The following is a 24,023-nucleotide window of genomic DNA, read 5'->3' as shown; positions in this document are numbered from 1 at the left end:
AGCGACCAATCAGCGGGACAAGCGCACAAGAACGACCAATCGGCGGGGCAGGCGCACAAGAGTGACCAATCAGCAGCTATCATCTAAAAAGTAGTCAATCTTTTACTCAAGTCATTTTTGACATTTTGACATGCGTGCACGAGTATTTGTGACTTGGCATAAAGTCAAGCTCCGCCTCCTGCCTGGCGCTGAGGGCGTCGTCAACAAGTCGCTGCAGGTCGCCATCCAGCAGCGACCAATCCGCTCGGAAAACTTCCTGCAAGCACAAATGCAAATGGACTTTTGGCGTGTCCGTCTTACGCGTGTGCACATGTACCACTAATCTATATATACACACACACACACACACACACACACACACCCACACACACACACACACACACACACACACACACACACACACACACACACACACACACGACCGGATAGGCGATAGGCCGATACTTTTGAGGTGAGGCCGCCATATTGCTCCTCCCAAGAAACATTTCTCAGCATACCATCCCATACATTCACAGCATCCAAATTGGAGAACATTTGAGACACTACTTAGTAGAAACAGCATCATTTAAATGGGGTATATGCCACGGAAGAGACGGGACTGTTTTTGCAGTTTGTTTCCGGTTCGGTTTGCGACGTGTGCGTCAGAAATACTTGTGCTTCCGACTTTGTGCCTTCCGTGGCATATACCCCATTGGTTAAACATAAACAAGAGGACTTCAGACATTTGAAAAAATAAGAAATAAGAAAAAAGAAAAATGGGGTCTTCAAATAAGCACATCACTTATTTTTTATTTTTTTTTTACTTGTGAAAAAATAGTGAGCAACCCACCTACGGCCTCATACTAAGTGCCTCCGAGGTGTATATGTGTCATCTGTACGTATAGTTGATACCGTAGTCTGCTCACGAGATGGGAGGAGCAAGATGGCCGCCCTGTGATTTCAACAGCCTGCACAAGCGTGTATGGGCTATCGGCTATCCAGTGATATACAGTGTTCCCTCGTTTTCCGCTGGGGTTAGGTTCCAAAAAATACCCGCAATAAATGAAATCCGCGAAGTAGTTAGCTTTATGTTTTACAACTCTTATAAATGTTTTAAGCCTCTAAAATCCCCGACCGCACAATTTATACACTTTTCTCATTGAGGCATTTACATGTTCTCACATTTCTCTCTTGTTCAAACTTTGACAATGTTCAAACCTTCATAAATTTTATAAAATGGGTATATTACTGTAAAAAAAATATGCAAAATTGCACTTAAAAAAAATCCGCGACACAGCGAGACCGCGAAAAGTGAACCGCGTTATAGCGAGGGAAGACTGTATACAGGTCAGTGGCACGTGTGTACCTTCTTCTTGTGTCTGGGTGGAGCAACTGGGGGGTTGAAGGTCATGTCTTTGACATCATAATCTTCAAAGAGTTGCACCGGTGACCTGGACGGAATGTGGGCACAGGTTACCATAGCAGCCAGAGGTTGCCAGACGCGCACGCACCAACCTGCGACTGAGCTCCAGCGGGAGCGCCGACGCGCCTTCACTGGGGGCGCCCACGCTCAGGTGGGCCGCCAGCTGTCGCACCACCGGGTGGAAATGCCTCTGCGCAAGCACACCGCACACACGCGTCACGTGCAAAGGTCAGGAGCAAAAGATCAGGCTTGTGCGCACTTACCTGCAGTGCGTGCAGCTCCCACAAGGCGGTGTTGTGAGCGTTGCAGTGTTCGGGTTGCGAAAGCTCTGCCAGGTACACGCCACTGCCCTGAACCTCGTTGTCCAACAGAAAGTCGCACCTGGGGAACGACTTGACGGCAAACCACAAATCGATTGACGCGTTGGCTGTCGCGAGCGTGCGCACACACACAAACACACGCGTGCATGCACACACTCACGTGCAGGGCGGCCCTGGCGGCGGCGAGCAGTCCGACACTGCCGTGCGACAGCACGTGCAAGCTGAGCGCGCTCAGTCGCTTGATGAACGCCATCGCCCTCTGCAGGCTCACCTGCTTCCTGCGCCGGATCAACATGCCGTCCAGGCAGCGCAGCACGATCATGACGTCATCGTTGGGAGCGCCTGCAGGACCACAATCGTCTTTCCCCATCAAAATGGTCCAAATATTGATTATGCATATATTTATTATTATTTATATTTATTATTCATATTTAACAAAAAAAAGTAGCATTTTATAAAGCAAAAATGATTGAGTGCTTTTTTTTATGCCAATGTGCTGCTGATTGTTGGCCAGACGGGGGCAGTATAACAGGCACGCTCTCATCGCATTCTCACTAGGCACCAATATTGCCCATTCTTCAAAGGATAAAGAATCAATGGCGAGACTTTTGTTCTAGCAAGTGAGGCCGCGTGTTGTGGAGCGGACGGTTGCCGACTCCGCCCACTGAAGGTCACGCTTGCGAACACCCACCTGCGTGCAACTGCGGCAACATGGCGTACAGCTCAGAGTAAAAGTTCAGCGGGTCGATGTTGAGGGCGTCACCTGCCGTGCACAAACACCGTCATTTCCTGCGCACGCACATACGCACGGGCACGCACACACGCACACACCAACGCACGCACCTTGACCTGACAGGATGGTGAAGACGGTCTGGATGCAGTGAAGTCTCTCCCGATTGGTCAGATCCTGCACGGCAGCCAGCAATCAAATTAACGACGTGCTCCCGACACGGACAGACGAGTGAGTGGGCGGAGTCTGTCATACTCACTCCTGATTGGATAAGGCTCTGCAGCACATTGAGCAGGTCGTCAAAGAACTCCAAGTTGATCAAATGGGCAAAGCTGACAGGAAGTGACATCACAGTTAGCGTGTGCGTGCACGTGTGCATATGCACGCGTGTGTGTGTGCGCGCGCGTATTACTTGGCCAGCCCCTCCAGAACAGCAGGAAGGAGGGCCGACTTGTGCGCTTTCTTCAGAATTCGAAAGTAGATGAGGAAGACGATGTTCAGTGTCTCCGTGTGCTGCATGACAAATGAAAAACAACAAAAATCACGTCTGGAAGGAATAGTCAACAACTCGTTTGCTGCACCTGTCAAAGGTCACATGACTTGGCATAAAAGCGTTTACGTCCTCATCAAACAAACTTTCAAACGCTCCAATCAATTTGCAAACGGAAATTCAATGATCAAGCCGTCCGTCACCGTTTTCATCTTCTTGTCTTTGCTGTCCGACGCTTCGGCTTCCAGAAGTTCCTGCGAGAGCTTCTCCTCCGCCTTCTTCCACTGCACAAACGGAGGCCGTTTGTCACATGGTGTCACATGACGTCACGAGACCGGACGTCACCTTGCGCTGCATGCGCGACAGATTCTTCTGCTTGTCTTTGTGGCGCATGAGCTTGACGGCGGGCGTCAAGTCCTTCACGTCCTTCTTGACCAGCGCTTCCTGGATTCGCACGCTCAGCAGCGTCTGCAGCACCTGCACGCACACATGCATGCAATAACTTCACCATATTGGATGTGGCACATCCACCCGGCCAATCAGAATTCCAAAGAAGTACGAGTCAACTTCAGATGTCACGTGCTGTCATTTGTGTCATTTGCCCAAAAACGTGCAAAATGCACTCATCTATACTATATGACTGGATAGTCGATAGGCCAACACTTTTGAGGTGACGAGGCCTGCATATTGCTCCTCCCAAGTAACATTTCGTAGCATACGATCCGACACATTTACAGAATACATACAGATACAGAACTTAGTAGAGACAGCATGATTTATGGTGTTTTAAATTTATTAAACATATACAAGAGGACTTTAGACATATTACAACTTGCCTAAAATACATGTATAAATGATATGCTTCATGGTGTTTAGTACAGAAGGGAAAAAAAATATACAACTGTAATTCAACAATATATGCCTCTTCCAAATCTAAGGAAGTGAGCAATAAAAGAAAAACACGTGGTCTTAGAAGCAGCACATATCGTCCACTATTTTATTTTATTTTATTTATTTTTTTTTTACATGTTAAAAAATAGTGAGTATCCTGCCACAAACCCCCGACCACACCTCCGGCCTTATACTAGCTGCCTCCGAGCTGTATATGTCTCATCTGTCCATATAGCGTAAAGTTGATACAGTAGTCTGCTCGCGAGGTGGGAGGAGCAAGATGGCTACCCTGTTACTTCAACAGCTTGCACTGGCGTGTATGGACTATCCAGTCATATATTCAGGTCAGTGACAAAATGTCAGACTAAAAGCATGTGGTGTTGGGGTCACGTGAGGTCAACATTTGTTCGCTCTCTTCTTGACTTGAACTGAAGTCGTGTTTTTGAAATTTTGAAGAAAAAAATAATAATTGAAAGTTGACATCGCCTTTCAGTTGCAAGGTGTGTCGGGGGTGCGGTTCGCTTACCTGCGGCCTGACGTTGTAGTTGAGACTTTTGAGCAGACCCGAGATGACTCGAACGGCGGCCAGCGAGGCCCCGCCCACCCGGTCCTGGCGAAAAAGCTGGGCGAAGGCGTGGCAGCACATGTCTGACACCTGAGCGGAGACACGCTGGCGGGTTAGGTGGCGCTGAGCGGGAGCGGCATTTGGGAACGAGCGCTCACCGTCCTGACGGGGTCGTTGGTGAGCGGCGCCAATGCCACTAGGATGTTGTTGTGGAAGTTGAAGTGCGCCATGGCCTGCAGCAGCTCGCAGAGGCAGCGCACTGCCACCTGCGCCAGGCCCCCGTACGAGTCCAGCGACACAGCTCGGCTGCGCTTGCTCTTCTCATGCTTCCAGTCTGCACGCAAACACAAACGCACGTCACGCAAACGGCCTCGCAAAATGGCCAAAGGAAGGCGAGTGACGCACACATGCGCGTTTAACGCCCATCCGCATCTGACCTTTCGAAAAGAAGAAAGAAAAAAAATCCATAGCGGGGCAATCGGATTTTTCATTCACAAGCTTCCAGACAAATATGGGGCCCAGTCGGGGACATCACAAAAAGATTTTAAAGATTCCACAATTAGCAACAGCAAGTTGTCTATCATCAACACCACGATTGTTTTGTTCACTCACTTTTAGTTAATTAACATTTTGTTGATAACACATTGTTTTAAATGCGAAGTATGTCCTCGCCTCGGACATCTGTAGATGGCAAAAGTCTCTTCAACTCATCATCCATGCTCCTGCCAGCGTCGCCGTACGCTTCAATCATTAACCCGGAAGTGCAAATCTTTACTTCCCCTCCAAAGATAACATTGCCTTATTTTGCAATACATCATTATATTTATTTATATTTATTATATGTATTCTAGCACGTCCGCTTCCCAGTTCTGAGGTCTCTGGTTCGAGTCCAGGCTCGGACCTTCCTGGGTGGAGTTTGCATGTTCTCCCCGTGCCCGCGTGGGTCTTCTCCGGGTACTCCGGTCTCCTCTCACATTCCAAAGACATGCATGGCAGGTTAATTGGGCGCTCCGAATTGTCCCTAGGTGTGCATGTGAGTGTGGATGGTTGTTCGTCTCTGTGTGCCCTGCGATTGGTTGGCAACCAGTCCAGGGTGTCCCCCGCCTACTGCCCAGAGCCAGCTGAGATAGGCGCCAGCAGCCCCCGCGACCCTTGTGAGGAATAAGCGGTCAAGAAAATGGATGGATGGATGGATATTATATGTATTCACTAAAAGTGAATGAACAAAGCAATGGCTGTGTTAATGATAGACAAGCCTGTTACAAATGACCCGGAAGTGGAATCTCTCCTACACAATTTGCATTATTTCACAATTTAGTTTTGCAAAAGTCATCACGTTAAAACGCAATAGTTTTGCATTATATCGCAAATGATTGCATTGTAATGCAATAGGTATTTCTATATACCGCAATAGGATTGTATTAGATTGCGTCTCAAGTATTTTGGTGATGTCCCCTACCGGGCTCCGTAGACAACAAGGTTGCATTTGATCCTTTTTTTTTTTTTTTTTTTTTTTTGGTGCTTACGAGTCAGTTGCCATCAATTCTTATCATAATGTCAACTTTCGAGTTTGTTTTGATTTGGGCGTTCGCAGTGATGCAACAAAATAGGTCACTCGATTAGTTGATTTCAATTTATTACTTTATATTTAGACTTGAATATGCGTTTTTCCACCAACAAGCCCAGGAACTTTGAGTTCTGGAAACGGGAGTTCTTGGTTGTAAAAGTTCAGCAGGGAATTTAGAATTGTGTTTCCACAGCGTCTTTGAGTTCTCCATAACTAATTCAAATGAGTTTGATTGAGCCCAGCTGATGTAAAAACCGCCCCCAAATTTGACCAATCAGCCGTGGTCATTACAACCCGCCCCCTCAAAGTTCCTGCCTGGCTCATGAAGACCCTGTTGGTGAGCTAGTATTTGGATGGCCCCTGGGAAATTTAATTACCGGTACCCTGGTAATTGTTGTTGGTGGAAAAACACGCAAACTGAATTTTACCAAGGTAAACTGAAAAGTTCTCCAAAAGTTCCAGCGTTGGAAAAACGCCTAATGGCGCTTACTCACCACTGGCCGCCATCTTACGTTGCCACTCACTAAAGACGCCTCACTTGAAGACATTCTTTTCTGTGCTAATGGCGTCATAGACATCTACATGTACATTTCATTTCAATCTTCTCTCCAGGTGCTCATGAAAGATTGGTCTGCATGATCATGTTGCTGAGCGGCATCAAGTGATGTGCAAAAGGTCAACCTGACGACCTCCGCCGGTCACCATATTGACAATCGCAATGCAAACGAGTCACGTTTGCTCTTTGCTGGGCTCTCGTGAAGAAAAAGTTGCCAGTCAAAGTGGCACCGTAAGATGGCCGCCCTGCGGCTTGAGTGACGAGGGTCCTCTCACGCCGGTCAGTCGGTCGGCCTACCTTTGATGATCTGCTCCAAATCCTCCAGGTACAACTTGTACTGACTGAGCAGGCCTTCCTCAAACTCTCGCAGCTGCTGCGTCTCCTTCTTCACCTGCGAAGACGCGCGGCACCGCGGAAATGATGTCAGACGGCGACGGACGGAACCGTCCACCGGCCCGCGCCGAGCGTTACCTTGGCGGCTTTCTCGGCGGCGGTCAAAGGTCGGATCTTGTAGGTGGGGGCGATGTCTTTGAAGATTTCCATCAAAGACCCCATGGCCAGCTTGCGCACCGTCACCGCCACGCTGGGGTCCGCCTCCATCAGCATGCCGCGCAGCTGCTTCACGCACTTTATCTGCACGCACACGCATATAAATCAGCTCTCATGTGCACGCGCACACACACATGGCGTGGCCGGCGAGTGGGTCGGGTCTGACGTTGTTGACGGGATTGGCGATAACGCAAGACGCCAGGCGTGCGATGGTCAACTTCCTGTCTTTGATCTTGCACATCCGCACTTCGCGTTGCTGCGCCGGCGTCAGCGGAGGCCCATTCACTAGCTCCGACCCTCCTGGATTTAAAAAAAAAAAAAAAAAGGGGCGGGGCCCCGTGATTGAAAAGGCCACAGTAAACTTCCTTGGTTTCTATGACAATGATTCCGCTCACAAGATCCGTACCCATTTCAGCCTCCTGTGTGGCTTCCTCTTCCTCCTCCTCTTCCTCTTCCTCATCCTCATCCAGCTGCTTGGTCACCACTGCACAAGGCCAACAAACATCAAAAGATGCCAGCAGCAATCAAATTTGTCAAGCGACCGCCAGTGCAGGTGTCACCAACGCCAGTGATGGCACATTGGGATTTTCTAGGAATGTCTTACATGTGATCATTTATAAACAGTGGCAGAGTTTGACAGAAATAACGTATTGATTACTTTCCTAATGATCGTGAGAAATCATGAACGTCATCAGGGTCTTCAAATATTAAAAATAGTTATTGAATGTCATTGAAGTAAGCAAAGATTTATTTATTTTTTTAATTTCCTCGAGTGCGTGTCAAACTGGTAGCACGAGTGACTCTCCAAAGAGTATCCCTCCCTTCCAAAAAGGTTGCTGAGCTCGGCACAAGTGGCGTGTGGGCACCCTCTAGTGGTAGAACAAAAAAAATAGACGCCTTTCACACTGGCGCCTTATGGGACCTTCACTTCACACATCCCACTTGCTTGGAACAACAAATTTACATTTTTACTTTTCCAGCCAATTGTATGGAAACATTTATACAATTGACATTTAGCGACACATTTGAACGATTGTCAAACAACATTTTCAGCTTGCAATAAGATGAAAAATGTCTTTTGGGAATAAAGGATGTGCCCACTTTTTAAGCTTTTGATGCCGACTTTTTGAGGGGGAATGCGGACGTCACCTCTGTGCACGCTCTGCGGGATGAGTCGCGTCTTGTCTTTGATGGGCAGCAAGTGGAGCACCTCCTTCTCCTCGTCCGGCGCGGCCGCCATCTTCCTGGGAATCTTCTCGTACCCTCGGACCACCTCCGACTTGCGCTTCTTGGCGCCGTGCACCGGCCCACTAAGACACACGCACACGCACGACCTCAGACGTGCGTCGTGCACATATGTGGGTGTGTGTGCGTTACCATGACGACAGGTCCCTGCTGAGGAAGGATGCCATTTGCTGCAGGTCGCTGTCGTCCATCATGTCGGTGGGCAACGTCTCCAGGAAGTGCTCGTCGTCCTCTTCCTCCTCTGGCAGACGCACATCACATGACTGTAACGACTCGGCAGATATGACGACGGCGGCGGCTTGACTCACCAGGTCTTTTGGCGGTGACATCAAGCGGGCGCGGCGCGGCCATGGCGACACCCTTGAGCGCCTGCCGCATCCTCTTGTGCTCCTTGCGCTGCTTCTTGTCGCAGTTGGTCCGCTTCATCTGCCGGTTCTTCAGCTTGTTGTCCAGCTTGGTGCCGCTCGTCTTCAGCAGCCGGCGGAACGACGGACGCCGCTTCTTGTTGCGCGACTGCGGCAGGCGGGCCACCGGCAAACAAACGGACGGGGGTCACACGCAGGAAAACACAACAACAACAAGCGCGCTGGCTTCTTTCACACTCATCGTTTGTCTTCATCAACTTTTGCCTTTTGACAAATGCTGTGGAATCATTTGTCATTTTCCCATACAGTTCAACAAAATATATTATTTTGATTTGTTGAAATCGCACACAACTTATTGCAAGGCTCGTTTTGAAGACTCCTGCATTGGAGCTGTAGCATGTGTGGGAGGTGCGCTGCATTTTTTTTTTTTTTTAAGTTGACCTCTGCTCTGACCACAATGGGTTTGATTCCTCTTTTTTTTCCCATTTAGTTGCAAATTGCCCATCATAACCTTCTGACATTTAATTTTGGCCCGTTTGACTGCTGCGTTCTTTGACTTTACTTTTGTCATTGTGATTGTGCACGATGAAAGCCTTTTGAGACTTCGTTCCATGATTATACAAATAAAGTTGATTTGAGGTACTTCAAATGGTCCAGAAATTCGATGGAGACACACGACAATTCTTTCCAGTTCCAAATAATGACGTAACGCACGGATCAGACTGTCCTGCACTACTGCTCAGTTTTGGTTTCCTTCTTGTATTTTTCCACGCGGCGGCCTTAGGAGCCTAAAGTTCCAACCTTAAAAAGTCCATAAACCTCTGCATGTATGAATTGTTACTGGTTTTGAACAAAAACGACGTGACGTCAAATCAGATGTAGCAGACACTTGTGAGTTGCCACACTAGTGACAAGATGGACGTCGTTCAAAACATCAATTCCACAACCAAACAACGAACGAATGAACTTGGCGTTTGTTTTCTGTGGAGTTTTTTTTTTTTACTCACCGGAGCCATAGTGAAGGTGAAAATTGTGCCCAGGTGGAAGGAAGACAAAACCCAAGCGTCCCGCACGCGTGTGTCGAGACTCCACGACCCGGAAACAAAGAAGATAAAAAAAAGGCGAAATGACTCAAATACGACCGCCACGTTGTAGACAGCGACCGTGGCGGCAGGAGGTCGCACTGCACCTGGTCCGACCTCAAAATGCTTATATCAGTTTTCTCAAATCGGATTCGGAAAGAAAAAAACGCAGCTAACAAAGAAAAAATATGATCAGTGACTTCCTACGTAGTCGCATGACAAGCAATTGGCGTATAAACTAATATGCATTTATAAATACAGTCTGCTGTATTTTGTGTTATGAATTTGATGTTTCTTTATTCACTTACCTACCTATTAATTTGATGTAAATTTGATTTACTTGTATACTTATTTTTACTGCATGACCGATTTCTATTCCATGTACAGCACTTTGAATAGAGCAATGCTCGTTTTAAAGTGCTTTATGAATAAAGTCGAGTCTAATAACTTACGTGAGTCTTTGGGTGTTCATATCTTATGAAACTTTTTTTTATTTCGGTATTCCAGACAGAAGAATTAAGACCAAGGGGTACTTTGAGAAGTGCAGTTCAATGAGTGCAAAACTCTTGCCAACTCTTGTGACAAATACTCATAGAACATAAACACAACAAATACTAAAATAAAAACAAAGCATTTTCGAAATAAGGCTAACAAACCTACTCTCAAAACTAAAAATGAAAAATCCCAAATTCATTTTTGTGTAATAAGGTGTGAGAAAAAAGCCAACGGGTGAAAGACGGATCGAGAGCGAGCGGAGACCCAATTAGCCTCCGATTGATTGGCAGATGTGCCGATCGCTCGACCGTGTCACCAACAAGATGTGATAGAGTGTATCGGATCAACAAGTTCTTACAAAAACAGAACCAAGAACATAACAACCAACAACCAGGAACCAAAATCCGACGCCGAACATTCCTGCTTCTGCGGTTGCTGCGGTAACCTCAATCGTCGACGTCATCCTGCTCGTTTCCTGCCAATCGGGCAGCCATCGACAGCCGCCTGAGGACCCCGATACCTCGGCCGTGAAATTGTTGCAAGAAAAAGTCACCAGGTGTGCAACGAGACGAGACGAGGTTGGTCGGTCGCGTCTCGGTCAGGCGTAGACGCACTTGTGCGCCTTGAGGTTGCGGCCGTTGGCGTAGGCCTTGCCGCACCTATCGCAGAGTTTGCCACCGAGGTGCACCTGACTCTTGTGCGTGCGCATGTGGCTGCCCTGGATGAAGGTCTTGTGGCACACGTCGCAGGCGTAGGGCCGCTCGCCCGTGTGCACGCGCAGGTGAATCTTCAGGCTGTTGTTGCTGCCGAAGGTCTTGGCGCACACGTCGCAGACGAACGGCCGCTCGCCCGAGTGTGTGCGCGCGTGCGCCGCCAGGCTGCTCTGCTGCGTGAAGCTCTTGCCACATTGGCGGCACGCATACGGCCGCTCGCCTGTGTGCACGCGCGCGTGGATTTTCAGGTTGACCTTCTGGCGGAAGGTCTTGCCGCAAAGGTCGCAGGCGTAGGGCCGTACGCCCGTGTGCAGGCGCAGGTGGTTGCGCAGGTTGTGAGCGTGCAGGAAGCTTTTGGGGCAAAACTGGCACATGAGGCGGGGGGGCGGCTTCTGCTCGGCGAGGGGCAGGGCCTTGTGGTCGGCGTGGGCCAACTCGTGGATCTTGAGCGCGGTGGCGCGCGTGAAGCCTTTTCCGCAGGCGCTGCAGAAGAAGGACTTGCCGCTCGTGTGGAGGTTGGCGTGCCGCCGCAGGTTGTGGCGCATGGTGAAGCGGCGGCCGCAGAACTCGCAGGCGAACGGCTTGGCGGCCACGTCCTCCGCCGCCTCCACCTCAGGCTCCTCCCACGTCGCCGACTCCGACTCTTCTGAGTGCCAGCCGCCCAACGGCTCGCCATCCGCTCCGTCGCCTGCGCCGCCGAGACAAAAATAAATAAATAAATAAAAATAAAAAATAAAAAATAAAAAAATAAAAAAATGAGTTGCGGTGGTGATGGCCACAAAGCAGAAAAGGAGGCAGCAGCAAAAAGGAATCTAAACAAATCAGTGTATCATTCGTTCAAAAAAAATAATAATTAAAAAAAAAAATGTTTTTTTTCTCAATACTGGTTCCAAAAACAAAAGTGAAGAAAACGGTGAACTCGTTTTCTAATTTTTGTGCACAAATGGAAGATGGTAAACACAGGCAATTTGGGCCATTTCATCCAGTTTGAATATTTGCACTTGAGACAAGTTGCGTGACCCGGAAGCCAAGGAAATATGCGTTGCTGTCTGCTGCAGCAAAAGTCAGGAAAAGAAAGAGTGGCCTCACTCACTTGGACCGATCGGCAAAACCAAAAGTTTTTGTATATGATTGCTGTCGAGCAGGGTCAGAATCATTTGATATGACCTCATAGTTTCAATGTTTTGTTGGTTGGCATTTATAGTAAATAGGAAGTCAAGAAATGTTAGCATGAACGGTTAGCTATCATTAGCCTTTGGCTCAAAACAACAGTGGCGAACGTGACCTTGGTGCAGACGTTTCTGCTCATTTTGGAGCCATTCGACTGGTCATGTTGTGTGCTCTTCCACAAAGTTGTTTGACATTTTTGGTAGTAGTTTGAGGGTTTGGGGAAGGGAATAAAGCAGACATTGTCTCTCTTGTGTCTTTCTTACACAAGTCATGACGAGCGCAGTACGCCGGTTCAGTCAATGGGGATCACGGCTAGCACTCATACAAGCCGTGACAACAATTTTGGATGGATTTTTTCTTGGCTTTGAACAGCCACGCAATGTGCTACCGGGAGCCCGATTGCTTTTTTGTTTGTCCACAGCCAGCACTGATGCTGAAGTTGACTCCCAACTCAAATCAAGACCAAGCAAAACATTTTTCATGTGTGGAAAATTTCCCGAGCGGAAGTTTTGTTTTGTGTTCTCACATTCAAGGATGACATCCATGTCCACACATCCACGCTCGTCAATGACGTCAACGCTCGGGGTGAACGGCATCCGGTCCGGCGCTTTGTCCTGCCCCCACAAATCCATCAGCGAGGCGTGAAAGCGGCAGATCAAGTGCGGGCGCTTACCTGAGCCGGTGCGGGGGGGCTGGCGCGACCCGAGGAAAGGACGTCGTACGAGTGCTCCGCCTCTGTGTGGGCAGACGGACGCCACGTTAGCTCGGTCGGCTGTGACATCATCACGAGGGGCGGGACTCAGCACCTACCCAAGCAGGCGTTCTTCAGGACATTGATGACGGCAACCCGCGGCATCTCGTCGGCGCACGCTCGCTTGCCGCCGCGTCTCGGTTTGATCTGCTCAACGATGTTGACGATTTTGCCCAGAGCCTCGTTGGCCAGCGTCTCCAAGATGGCGGCAAAGCACACCTGGGACAGATGAGCGCGTCACGCCAGATTTCGTGCACCGTACATACGCGAACGCTGCTGTGACGGCTGACTTCAATCACGTCAGGTGGACGCCGCATCCCATTTGGCAAAGACTGTCAATACATTCACCCCCATATTTTTCGTGTTTTCCTTTCGTGTTTTCCTCTCCATCCAAAAGAGCTTCACATCACTTGATGACAGCAAACAGTGGCCACTTTTCACCAAAATCTATGTGGCCAATCATCCCTACCTACAGCCACATCAATCTTGGAAAATATTCAGAATATTGGTCGTAGCTTTGTGACGTGAAACTATTTCCTCAATGTTAATGTCTATGGAGAGAAAAAAAGTATTTATGTCCAAACAAAAAAAAAATATCCAAAATGCTGAGGCGATTGTTTTGAGTCGAGAAGTAAATTTTGGTGACTGATTCATAGCAGCAAGTGACGTCAAGACTTTTCACACGTACATTTACAAATTTTAGGATGTCCCTACACTTTGGTTTGGAGCGCTCATTCCACTTCATTCTAGGGTTACATATTTGTAATCCTGACATTAAAAGTGACATACGATAGTTTCAATTTAATACAACTACACTAATGAACAATTTGCACACTTTGTACATTGACACTTCCTGACTTTCAGGAGTTTATCAGCCACATCCAAAATGGCGGACGCGCTAACGAATAACAGCGTAGGGGCACTCATAGCGCTCAATGAGGACAGTCAGAACCACTGATCTGAATATATGACTGGATTAACGAATAACAGCGTAGGGCCACTCATAGCGCTCAATGAGGACAGTCAGAACCACTGATCTGAATATATGACTGGATAGCCGATAGGCCAAGAGTCTTGAATTCGCGAGGCCGCCATATTGCTCCTCCCAAGAAACGTTTGTCGGCATACCATCCTATTATACAGGGTCGTAAATTATTGTCTAATTTGACCTTTTTGAGTTTATTTCCTTTTTCTTTTCTTTTTTGTGTTATTGTCTGGTTCGACAGCACGGTTCTGTTATGTGTGTGCTCAGTTTGATTTGGATGTCTGTTGATTTTGGAATTAATAAAAGCAAAAAAATAAATCACAGGATCGAAATTGGAGAACATTTGAGACAGTACTGAGTAGAAACAGCATCATTTATGATGATGTTTTTAATTTGGTAAACAAACAAGAGACTTCAGACATTTTACAACTTGCCTTAAATACACGTATACATGATATGTTTAATGATATTTACAGGCGGAAACTTTTTTTAATTAAAAAAATATAAGTGGAATTCAACAAAAGATGCCTCCGCCAAATATAATATTGGGTTCTGAACGGAGCGATTAAAAAAAAAAAAGGCGGGGGGCGTCTTCGAAGCAGCGCATACCGTCCACTTGTTTTTGTTTTTACTTGTTACAAAATAGTGACTAGCCCGCCTCCGGCCTTCGGCTCGCGAGATGGGATGAACAAGATGGCCGCCGTATGGCGAGGATGCGCTATCGGCTATCCAGTCATATATTCAGATCCGTGGTCAGATCTCACCTCGCCGTTCTCTCCGCGTAGGTTGGCCGCCCGCGGAGATTGTTCTCCCGGCGGCCCGAAGTCGCCCGCTGGGTCGCTTCCGCCGCGCCGCTGTTTGTGGAGCTCGGCCACGGCGGCGAGCACGAGCGCCTCCATGACAGCGGCCAGCTGCGCGTGCACGTCCGCGCTCATTTTTAACGAACGTTAACCGATGAATCCTCTTCTTTTTTTTTAACCACTGACTTTAATTCAGTATTCGCAACTGACAGCCAACACAAGACGCGCTGACTAGTCGCTACCCCGGAAAAGTTTTATTTCGTCATCGTGTCGCACTTCCGGCAACTTCCAAGCATGCGCAATCATGGACTTTTTTTTTTCTCCACACAAAAAAAGAAAAAAACGCTAATGCTTGATAATGAACCCCAAAAAAATGTCCCACATTAGGACCTCGACATTTCTTGATTGATTCTAATATTTCACTTCCGACATGTTGCCAACATTGAAGCCATTTTATTCTAACCATTGACAAAAATATATCTTTTTTTAAGACATATTCAGCGCCCGTTTCCACAAATATAAACAGATTGAAAACATTGTCACTTAAATGTGTTGTGTTCATTCCAAAAATGGTTCATTCAGCCTTTCTACACAAACTGAATCCTCGACTTGATTATCCAAAAACTTTGAGATTGTTGTATAATAATCACTCAGTAAATACAGAAAAGGAACTAGCGTGAACAATTGGCGAATGGTTCACCAATCCGCAAGACAATAATCATGACAACAAAGACCAATCTTAATGATAAACTATTCAAAGCAACGTCAACTTGACCCGCACACAAAACACAAATGACACCTTTAAAAAAAGAAAAAAAAGAGAGAGAGAGAGAAAAGTATTTATTTTGAATTGAATAAACAATAATACAAAACAGTACAAGAGCCAGGGGGAGACAAATACACGGAAAGAAACTTCTCCAAAAATATATTCTAAAGCTCACATAAATATAAAGGGTTTGTGGTTAACGTATCGATATTTGTGTAAATGCCATTTAGCCAATATTAGAACAAGATTGATGAGATAAAAATGCATTTTTTTTCCCTTCATAATTATTGAAGGCAAACAGTATATTTTCAAAACATCAAGAAAGCTGTCATGGTTTTAGAATAATGAAAACCGAATTTTAAACAAATGAAACATGAGAATCTTCACAAAAATAGCAATTAGTATTCATATTTTCCTTCAGCCACTGTAGAAAAACTTGACATGGATAAAATCTATTAATTATTTTCAAAGACACTTCTTTCACTTTATTAAGTATTTGACACACAAGGCGTTGCTCTTATTTTGAAAGGCTCGCTGACGTTGCGTGCGGCAAACATGGGCAAGGTGTACTCGCAGGTAAGAAGGCTTTTTTCTTTTCTTTTTCTTTTTTTTTCTTGTCACATTCGCATTTCTTTGAGTGGAATTGTCAGCTGGACAATCTCAATCAAGGAAAAAACTTTAACAGACACCTTTGAAAATTGACTGATGATTGACACAACTAGTTAAAACAAGCATACGCGCGTGTACGTATGCACTCAATGTCAATGAGCGAAAGGCAATTTTGTCAACATTTCCAACAATTAATATATCCAAAGTCCAAAAGACGCAATTTGTCATTTCCAAAAGTTTCTCTTCCAACTTGACTTGGAGCGCACGCGTGTTTGTTGAACTGGTCAAACGGGTTGATTTGGGATATGTTAATTAAACAAACTGCTTTTACCTTTTGCTGCGTGTCACGTTGGACACGCTGGGCCCCGCCCCCCTCCGCGTAGCCCGCCTGCCAGTTGGCGTACGACGGCGACGTTCGTCGGCTTTCGTCGGCGGCGGCCCTCGACCCGAGCGTGTTAGACGTGCGGGATGACGTCACCGGGGACACGCCCCTCATCGCCGCCTGCCGCCGCGGCAAACTGTGCGCGGTCGCCTTCCTGCTGGAGAGCCACGCGGACGTGCGCGCGCGCAACAAGGTCGGACGAGACGTCGTCGTCTTTTTTTTTTTTTTCTTGACTTCTTGCCTCACTACTGATCGCAATTGATGATCTGTTTTGATCAGATCGCCTTATTATTATTATTTTTTATTTGTTTTTAATTCAGAAGGGTCGCACGTGCCTTCACTACGTGGCCAAGCAGAACTTTTCCCTCCTGGAGCACCTGATCATCCTCCTGCTGATGCCCATCCTCCTCCTGGGATACTTCCTCCTGGCACGTTGATGACATCGTCGCATGACGTCATCTCGTGACATCATCATCACGTTACCTGTGTGCGTACAGTTACAGAAGCAGAAGCGCAACGAGGCTCTGATGAAGGAAGTTCTGGACAGCGACGTGGACGTCAACGCGGTCGACTACGTACGTCGGACGCCGTCGACTGCGCATGCCTCAACTCCAGCGTATGACTTCGTTTGTGTGTGTACGCGCGCAGAAAGGCAACACGGCTCTTCACTACGTTTGTCTGCGGAAACGTCATCAATTGGTTCCTCTCTTGCTCCTCCGAGACGCCGACCCGCACCTGAAGAACCAGGTACGTGCACCTGCGAAAGGTGACTCGTCGTCGTCGTAGCTCACGCGGGATTAATTTGCAACATTTCATTTTGCTTTCAGGACGGCGAGTCGCCGCTGGACATCGCCATGAGGTTAAAGTTCAGCGAGGTGGTCAGGCTGCTGAGGAAGACGCAGTGACGTCAAATGGACTTAAGTGGCGCCACCTGTGGCGTGAGGCAGCAACAGCAAACTTTTCTTTCCATTTGCTCAACATTTTCTTTTTCCAATTCTGCTTTCTTGTCACAATGCGAAGTTAAGCTAAAGTACAAAGCAGTTGCGTGTCAATTTATTGAAACTTGTCATGTGAAGAATTTCTTTTGAAATGTGTCTATTAAATCAATCACTGATGTCAAATTTGATGCTAGCGCCATTTAGCATGATGATGCTAATCTGAATCAAACATCAATTTGATGGACAAACGTTGCTTTTTTGCGTGCTTGTTTACGGTTGAACATTTGTCGCCCCCTAGTGGTAGCGCTGCAGCAGCTTGAGGATGGCGGGAAACATGAGTTGTGGGGCGTCCAGACCCCAAATGAAGTCCAGATGGTCCCAGTGGGGAATGTGTTGCCGGAACACCACGTTGGACACCTGCCGGTCACACACACGCACACACATGACAAGCCGTCAGACGTGCGCACACGCCGAATGATGACGAGGTCGTGAGAAATCACGAGACCTGCGTGAGGAGCAACGCCACGTCTTTGGGGTCGGCCAGCGTGTCGCGCCCTCCTGAGAAGATGGCGGTGGGAACCTTCATGTCGCGGATGTGGTAGTCGGGAGGTGTGGTCTGCGGAGCACACGCGGCTTTCACGTTTTGGCGCTTTCACCTTTCACCTTTGCTCGCTCACCTGGTTGTAATGTTTCATGTTGCCCGCCGCACCAAAGTCAAATGCCGACAGCTTCCCACCACGGACGGCCTGAAAGCACAACGGTGACGGCGAGTTAGTCCGGTTGATTGGCGTTGAGCATCAAAGGGTTTGCTACCTGACAAAGATGGCCGACGTGCGCTCACCTGCGCCCAGTGCACCATGTTCTGGACGGACGTGCCGGCCGGACAGTGCGTGGTATAGACGGCCGTGCGAGACTGAAAGCAAACAATTGGGCTCAAGTCGGCCATCTTGGCAATGGCGGAAGCGGCTAATCGGCGACCATTTGGTGACCGACCATGTTGAGGTTGAACTCGTCGAAGCCACACAAGACGAAGAAAAGGTTCCCGCACAACTCGCTGAGCAGACGGCGGCCGCAAATGTTCTCCGCGAACCACTCGGTGATGTGACTCTGAGGCAGGAAGTCCCGCCTCCCAAACAGCTTCTGCGGGGGGCAAAGGTCACGTTCGTATCCGGCCACTTGACATCAAACGCCTTCGCTCCGTTCAAACGCGTTTGACGCTCGCAAATGTTTGCCGAGCGACGACGTTCGGAGGACGACTCGAGTGCGAACGACGCGTCGTACGCAAGGTTATTTGGGTTCACTCAAACTTAAGGAAAACACAAACTAAAATTAAAAAACGCAATTTTGTTTACGAAATCAAATGAAAATGCTTTTTAAAAAACGGAAACTAACTGAAACATGTTGACAAAACTAACTAGAATGATAACACAAATGTCGTTTGTTTTCGTCTTTGGTAATGAATTGAATGCACGAGCCTTTGGGGATGATTTTTAAATGTGATATGAAATTGATTTATTTTTATTTTTATATATATTTTTGATTTTTATTTATTGAAGCGGAAGAAGGACGTTTGAAAGTGTGCCACATGGAAGTGATGTCATCTTGCAGCAGCCAATAGAAAAGCACCAAAAGATGACGTCACTCCCATGCTGTTTTTTTTAATATTGTGCAGAAGTAAGACAAATTTAAAAAAAAAAAAAAACTAAACTAAAAACCAATACTGAAATGAACTAAAACTAAACTAACACTAAGCATTTATTAAACTAAAACTAATAAAAAGTAACCTGAAACCACCCTGAAAACTAATCAAAACTAGCTAAATTTAATTAATTTAAATTTGGTTTTTAAATATTGTTAACAAGTAATATACATAAAAAAACTGAAACTAATACTGAAACTAACTAAAAGTAAGCATTTATTAAATAAACTAATAAAAACTAAGCTGAAACCACCCTAAAAGCCAATTAAAACTAGCTAAATTTATTTAACTTAAACTAAAGTTTTTATTAAACTAAAACTAATAAAAAGTAACCTGAAACCACCCTGAAAACTAATCAAAACTAGCTAAATTTAATTCATTTAAATTTGGTTTTTAAATATTGTTAACAAGTAATATACATAAAAAAACTGAAACTAATACTGAAACTAACTAAAAGTAAGCATTTATTAAATAAACTAATAAAAACTAAGCTGAAACCACCCTAAAAGCCAATTAAAACTAGCTAAATTTATTTAACTTTTTTTAAAAATATTGTGCACAAGTAATACACATTTTTTTTAACTAAAACTAAGCATTTATTAAATTTAATAAAAATAAAACTAATAAAAACTAACCTGAAACCACCCTGAAAACTAATTAAAACTAGCTAAATTTATTTAAATTAGTTTTTTAAATATTACACACAAGTAATACAATTTTTGTTAAAAAAAATAAAAATAAATAAAACTAAGCATTTAAATGACTAAAACCTATCAAAACAGAAGCACCCTGAAAATGAATTCAAACGAACTCAATTACAAAAAAACAGAAAAAAAACAAACTTCAAACTAAATGAAAATGAAGTCAAATGAGAACTTTCCAAAGTATGATAATATTAATGAAGTGTTGTTGTTTGTACCCAAAGGAGTTGTTGCGGCAGAACGGAGAGTTTGGTGAGGGGGCTGCTGGAGAACGCGACGGTGGCCACGGGTGCCAACGCCACAAACAATTTGATCTTGGCGGCCAGTCGGGGCAGCCTGGAAAAGGCCATGAAGGCTGACCAATCACACGCCAGCGAGCGAGCGTCATTTGCCAGCAGCTGACGACGATTGCAAAAAACAAAAAAAACAAAAAGTGACGTACCGATGGTGGTCCCCTGCGAATGTCCCACGTAAACCAGCTGCTCTCGTCCCGTCACCTTCACGATGTAGTCGACAACCGCCGGAAGGTCCAAAAGCGCCATTTCGTCGTGACTGCGAACACGCACGCACGCGCTTGCTGCTTGACACGGGCGACGTGCACAAAACGAGCGAGCGTACCTGAACTTCCAGAAGTCGTCGTTGTCGGGCGTGAGCGTGCGATGTTTTCGCGACCAGGTGTTCCCTCGGCTGTTGCCCAACCAAACGTCGTAGCCGGCGTCGGCCAGCGCGAAGCCCAGACCCGACGCCGGCGGGTTGCTGACCCAGTTGCTGCCGGCCGCCAGCAGGCCGTGCTGGAGGAAAACCACGCCCACCGGACCTACAAAGAAGAAAAAAAATAATAATAATCCATCCTGCGTCTTGTCAACATTGCGCTTTTATGGTTCATTTCCTTTGACCCCAATATTAGATTTGACAGAGGCAACTTGTGTTCAATTACATTTATAATTCTTTCATTAAAAAAATAAGTTTCCTCCTGTGCTAAACATCATTCTGCATATGATTTCAAAATGTATTTAAGGCAAGTTGTAAAAATGTCTGACGTCATCTTGTTTATGTCTAATCCATTTAAAACACTGTAAATGATGCTGTTTCTATGAAGTACTGTCTCCAATTTGGATCCTGTAAATGTATGGGATGGTATGGGAAGATTTCTTGGGAGGAGCAATACGGCCGCCTTGCGACCTCAAAAGTTTTGGCTATTGCCTATCCACTCATATATAAATATATAGATGAGTGTGTTGTCCGTACTTATGTTGCGCCGGCGTCCCGCCGGGATCCGGTTGAGCGTCAGGATGTATCCGTCGTCAGTCGGCACCTGGTGCTCCTCCGCCGGGTAGTCCCACCGACGGATGATTTCCGTCTGCGTACACACAGAAAGGATGAGACGACTCCATCCTCAACTCTGCCCTCGCTACCTCCAGTTGCCAACTGAAGCGGCGGGCAGGTGTCTTTGCCACAGATTGGCAACCCAATGAAAGAACGTGTCAACTGATGCTCGATGGAGTGCTGGCTGACTCCAAAATACGTCAATCCAGACCAGATGTGGTTTAGTGTTTCAAAAATGCTGTTGAGAAACAAGAGGCAAAAACCCCCCCCCAAAAATCTGCATTTGCCAACAGCAGCAATTTGCAGATCAAACCGCCGCCATCCAATTGAAAAGAGGTTTGAGACTTTCAAGAAGGTGTCATGCAGGAAGCCCGCAAGGAAATTGCTGCCTACTGCCTGCATCACACTTTTTTGGGACAAACGGCACAACATTGCTTTTCTTGTCATCCAATGGGGTTTCTGTCACGGAAGAGGCGGGACTTCCGTGTTTTTGCACATGAGCTTTGATTCCGGTTCTGGGTTGCCACATGTGTGCCGCGTTCCAACATTCGCATCCCCCACCCCTGTGCCCCCCAACCGCGTGGATTTTGCAGGAGCGCACAGGGCGTCTCAGCTCTCTGACGTGCTTCGGACAACTGACAGACACACAACACACTCACACCCATCGACGGGAACGAATGCGCAACTGAGGGGCACAAAGTCGGAAGCGCAAGTATTGGGATGCTTTCCGCAGTGTCGCAAACCAGAACCAGAATCAAAGCTCATGTGCAAAAACAGTCTCGCCTCTTCCGTGGCATATACCCCATTGGAAGACATTTAGTGGTGGGTGTCCACAACTTGACGTCCTCGTCCTCCACACAGCACAACTCAAGGAAGAAACTTGAGAGGGACGTCAATCTGACCGACTGTCGTCATATCCGGAAACGGTGGAAGGAAACAACACAACACAACACAACACAACATGGAAGCCAAGGCCAGCAAGTGCTATCAACGCAGCCTGCCTTGCATGCAATATGTGTGTGAGACTCACAATGTTCATGTGGACTTCAGGATCCAGAGACAAATGAGCGGCAAGTGGGCGACGTCCCGCTGGTGGCAACAACTCGGCCACGCTCAAACTGCATAACAGCGCCGCCGCTGCACAAACCGCACACTGCATGCTGTCTGCACACACGCACACATTTCGTGAAATAGTTTTTTTTTTCTCCAATTTTCATTTGGAGAAAAGACGTCGGATCATCAGAAAGTAACAGGAGCACTTGCGCAAAGCATGATGGGATGGGAGGCTTCCAAAATGGCGTCTCCATCATCACCTCATGTTCAAAATAAATACGAGAACAAGTTGAGAAACCAAAATGTCCTTTTAACAAAACATTGCAGATGTTCATGTGCAACATTGCTGCATTCATGACAACACAACATTTAAGTTTAACTTGAGTTTGTTTGAACGATTTGTTGTTTCATGAGCGACCACTAAAGGTCTTTCAAGTGACATGATGAATTCTTTGGAAACATCCATTTTCTATTCCTCACAAGGGTCGCGGGGGGTGCTGGCGCCTATCTCAGCTGGCTGTGGGCAGTAGGCGGGGGACGCCCTGGACTGCCAATCGCAGGGCACACAGAGACGGACAACCATCCACACTCACAAGCACACCTAGGGACAATACGGCGCACCCAATTAACCTGCCATGCATGTCTTTGAAATGTGGGAGAAGACCGGAGAGAGGGCACGGGGAGAACATGCAAACTCCACCCAGGAAGGCCGGAGCCTGGACTCGAACCGGAGTCCTCAGAACTGGGAGGCGGACGTGCTAACCACTCTTCCACCGTGCCGCCCTCTTTGGAAAGAATTATGCTTTTTGTTTTGTTGGAAATCAACGAAACTGAAGGAGCAATTCATTAAGGATGCTCGTGTCTTCATTTATTTATTTATTTTATTTAGCTTGTATTAAAAGGGGTTTTCAAATCATTATTCCCTATTCTGTTTGTTGTTTAAGGCCGCAACTTGAGTGCAAATGGACTTTGGAGCCCAATAATCCCCAAGCACACATACAAACTACAAAATGGAAAATGAAAAAGAGAAGAGCGTATATTTTGAATTCTGCAACTAAATTCAGACTGGTCGCCAGGTGAGCGTCCAAACATGACGTCATGTAAAGGGCGGATAAGCGAACCGGGGCAACGGGAACTACCGTTCATGACGTGCACGTGTTCACAAATGGAACGTAAAACCGGACGAAACGAAAGCGCAAAATGAAAAAGAGGCGAGCGGAATTAACTGCGGCTCCGCCACCGACCGACTAAATATTCCGTCGAGCGCGTCTGCGAGACTTTAACAGGAGTTTTGTGTGTGTGTGTTTTTTTTTTTTTTTGGCCGATTGGCGAGAGGCGATCACTCACCGGAAGCTGAGATCAGGCGCTTCAACCCTGGTCATGTGACGCCGGTCGTTACGTCACACGCAGCCCCCGCGTGCCATGGTTAGGGGGCCGATCAAAAAAAAAAAAAAAAAAAAAAAAAGTCGATGTAAAGCACAAGAATAGATTGTTGTGTCAGTGCTGTGGTCGATCTTGTTTTATGATAGTCTTTGTTCGAAGAAGACAACGCGTGAAGGAAAACGTGTCAAAGAGCGCCCTCTAGCGCTCAATGGCCGACACTTCTAAAGACCAACAACAAAATCATGAGTCACTTTGCCGTGTTGGCTTGCGCAACGGCAGACGTTGAAAAGTTTCGAATGTTTGGCTACTAAAAGATGAAAAATGAAATAAAGTCAATCGCTTGCCTACTGTGTCAAATGTCTGAAGTCCTCTTGGAGATGTTTAATACATTTAAAAAATGATAAATGACGCTCTTTCTACTAAGCAGTGTCTCAAGTGTTCTCCAATTTGGATCGTGTAAAACATGTATAGGATGGTATGGTGAGAAAGG

General features: G+C 46.6%; 4 protein-coding genes across 5 annotated transcripts; 1 reads left to right on the top strand and 3 right to left on the bottom strand.

The window, feature by feature from the left end:
- Nucleotides 1-84: 84 nt before the first annotated feature.
- noc3l (NOC3-like DNA replication regulator) lies at nucleotides 85-9,819 on the bottom strand. Its single transcript, XM_077503759.1, has 21 exons — nucleotides 9,688-9,819; nucleotides 8,624-8,828; nucleotides 8,448-8,556; nucleotides 8,220-8,380; nucleotides 7,477-7,554; nucleotides 7,237-7,370; nucleotides 6,993-7,154; nucleotides 6,819-6,912; nucleotides 4,557-4,732; nucleotides 4,360-4,488; nucleotides 3,288-3,419; nucleotides 3,146-3,226; nucleotides 2,865-2,965; nucleotides 2,712-2,784; nucleotides 2,566-2,629; nucleotides 2,414-2,485; nucleotides 1,883-2,064; nucleotides 1,666-1,794; nucleotides 1,495-1,592; nucleotides 1,346-1,430; nucleotides 85-256 (listed from the first exon to the last, which is right to left on the bottom strand). The coding sequence occupies exons 1-21, from the start codon at nucleotides 9,694-9,696 to the stop codon at nucleotides 107-109; spliced, it is 2,424 nt and encodes an 807-aa protein (XP_077359885.1). The 5' UTR covers nucleotides 9,697-9,819; the 3' UTR covers nucleotides 85-106.
- Nucleotides 9,820-10,229: 410 nt separating this feature from the next.
- LOC144005400 (uncharacterized) lies at nucleotides 10,230-14,980 on the bottom strand. The gene is made up of 5 exons (XM_077503533.1): nucleotides 14,641-14,980; nucleotides 12,951-13,110; nucleotides 12,814-12,875; nucleotides 12,667-12,754; nucleotides 10,230-11,658 (listed from the first exon to the last, which is right to left on the bottom strand). The coding sequence occupies exons 1-5, from the start codon at nucleotides 14,809-14,811 to the stop codon at nucleotides 10,856-10,858; spliced, it is 1,284 nt and encodes a 427-aa protein (XP_077359659.1). The 5' UTR covers nucleotides 14,812-14,980; the 3' UTR covers nucleotides 10,230-10,855.
- Nucleotides 14,981-15,404: 424 nt separating this feature from the next.
- Nucleotides 15,405-17,531, top strand: ankrd22 (ankyrin repeat domain 22). 2 transcript variants are annotated; one of them, XM_077503549.1, is made up of 6 exons: nucleotides 15,452-16,018; nucleotides 16,435-16,626; nucleotides 16,754-16,861; nucleotides 16,931-17,008; nucleotides 17,082-17,180; nucleotides 17,261-17,495. In XM_077503549.1, the coding sequence occupies exons 1-6, from the start codon at nucleotides 15,998-16,000 to the stop codon at nucleotides 17,336-17,338; spliced, it is 576 nt and encodes a 191-aa protein (XP_077359675.1). In that variant the 5' UTR covers nucleotides 15,452-15,997; the 3' UTR covers nucleotides 17,339-17,495. The 2 variants fall into 2 exon arrangements, with proteins under 2 accessions (XP_077359673.1, XP_077359675.1); XM_077503547.1 differs by having other exon boundaries at nucleotides 15,405-16,018; nucleotides 16,931-17,180; nucleotides 17,261-17,531.
- On the bottom strand, nucleotides 17,465-23,681 carry lipf (lipase, gastric). The gene is made up of 11 exons (XM_077503535.1): nucleotides 23,498-23,681; nucleotides 22,128-22,261; nucleotides 21,020-21,131; nucleotides 20,390-20,588; nucleotides 20,214-20,323; nucleotides 19,990-20,126; nucleotides 18,365-18,511; nucleotides 18,213-18,284; nucleotides 18,049-18,117; nucleotides 17,877-17,987; nucleotides 17,465-17,788 (listed from the first exon to the last, which is right to left on the bottom strand). The coding sequence occupies exons 2-11, from the start codon at nucleotides 22,254-22,256 to the stop codon at nucleotides 17,666-17,668; spliced, it is 1,209 nt and encodes a 402-aa protein (XP_077359661.1). The 5' UTR covers nucleotides 22,257-22,261; nucleotides 23,498-23,681; the 3' UTR covers nucleotides 17,465-17,665.
- Nucleotides 23,682-24,023: the final 342 nt, after the last annotated feature.

Source organism: Festucalex cinctus, chromosome 17 (genome assembly GCF_051991245.1).
Source record: "Festucalex cinctus isolate MCC-2025b chromosome 17, RoL_Fcin_1.0, whole genome shotgun sequence".
NCBI classification, from domain to species: domain Eukaryota; kingdom Metazoa; phylum Chordata; class Actinopteri; order Syngnathiformes; family Syngnathidae; genus Festucalex; species Festucalex cinctus.
The sequence above is the reverse complement of the archived record's forward strand: the minus strand, read 5'-3'. Positions and strand labels throughout refer to the sequence as shown.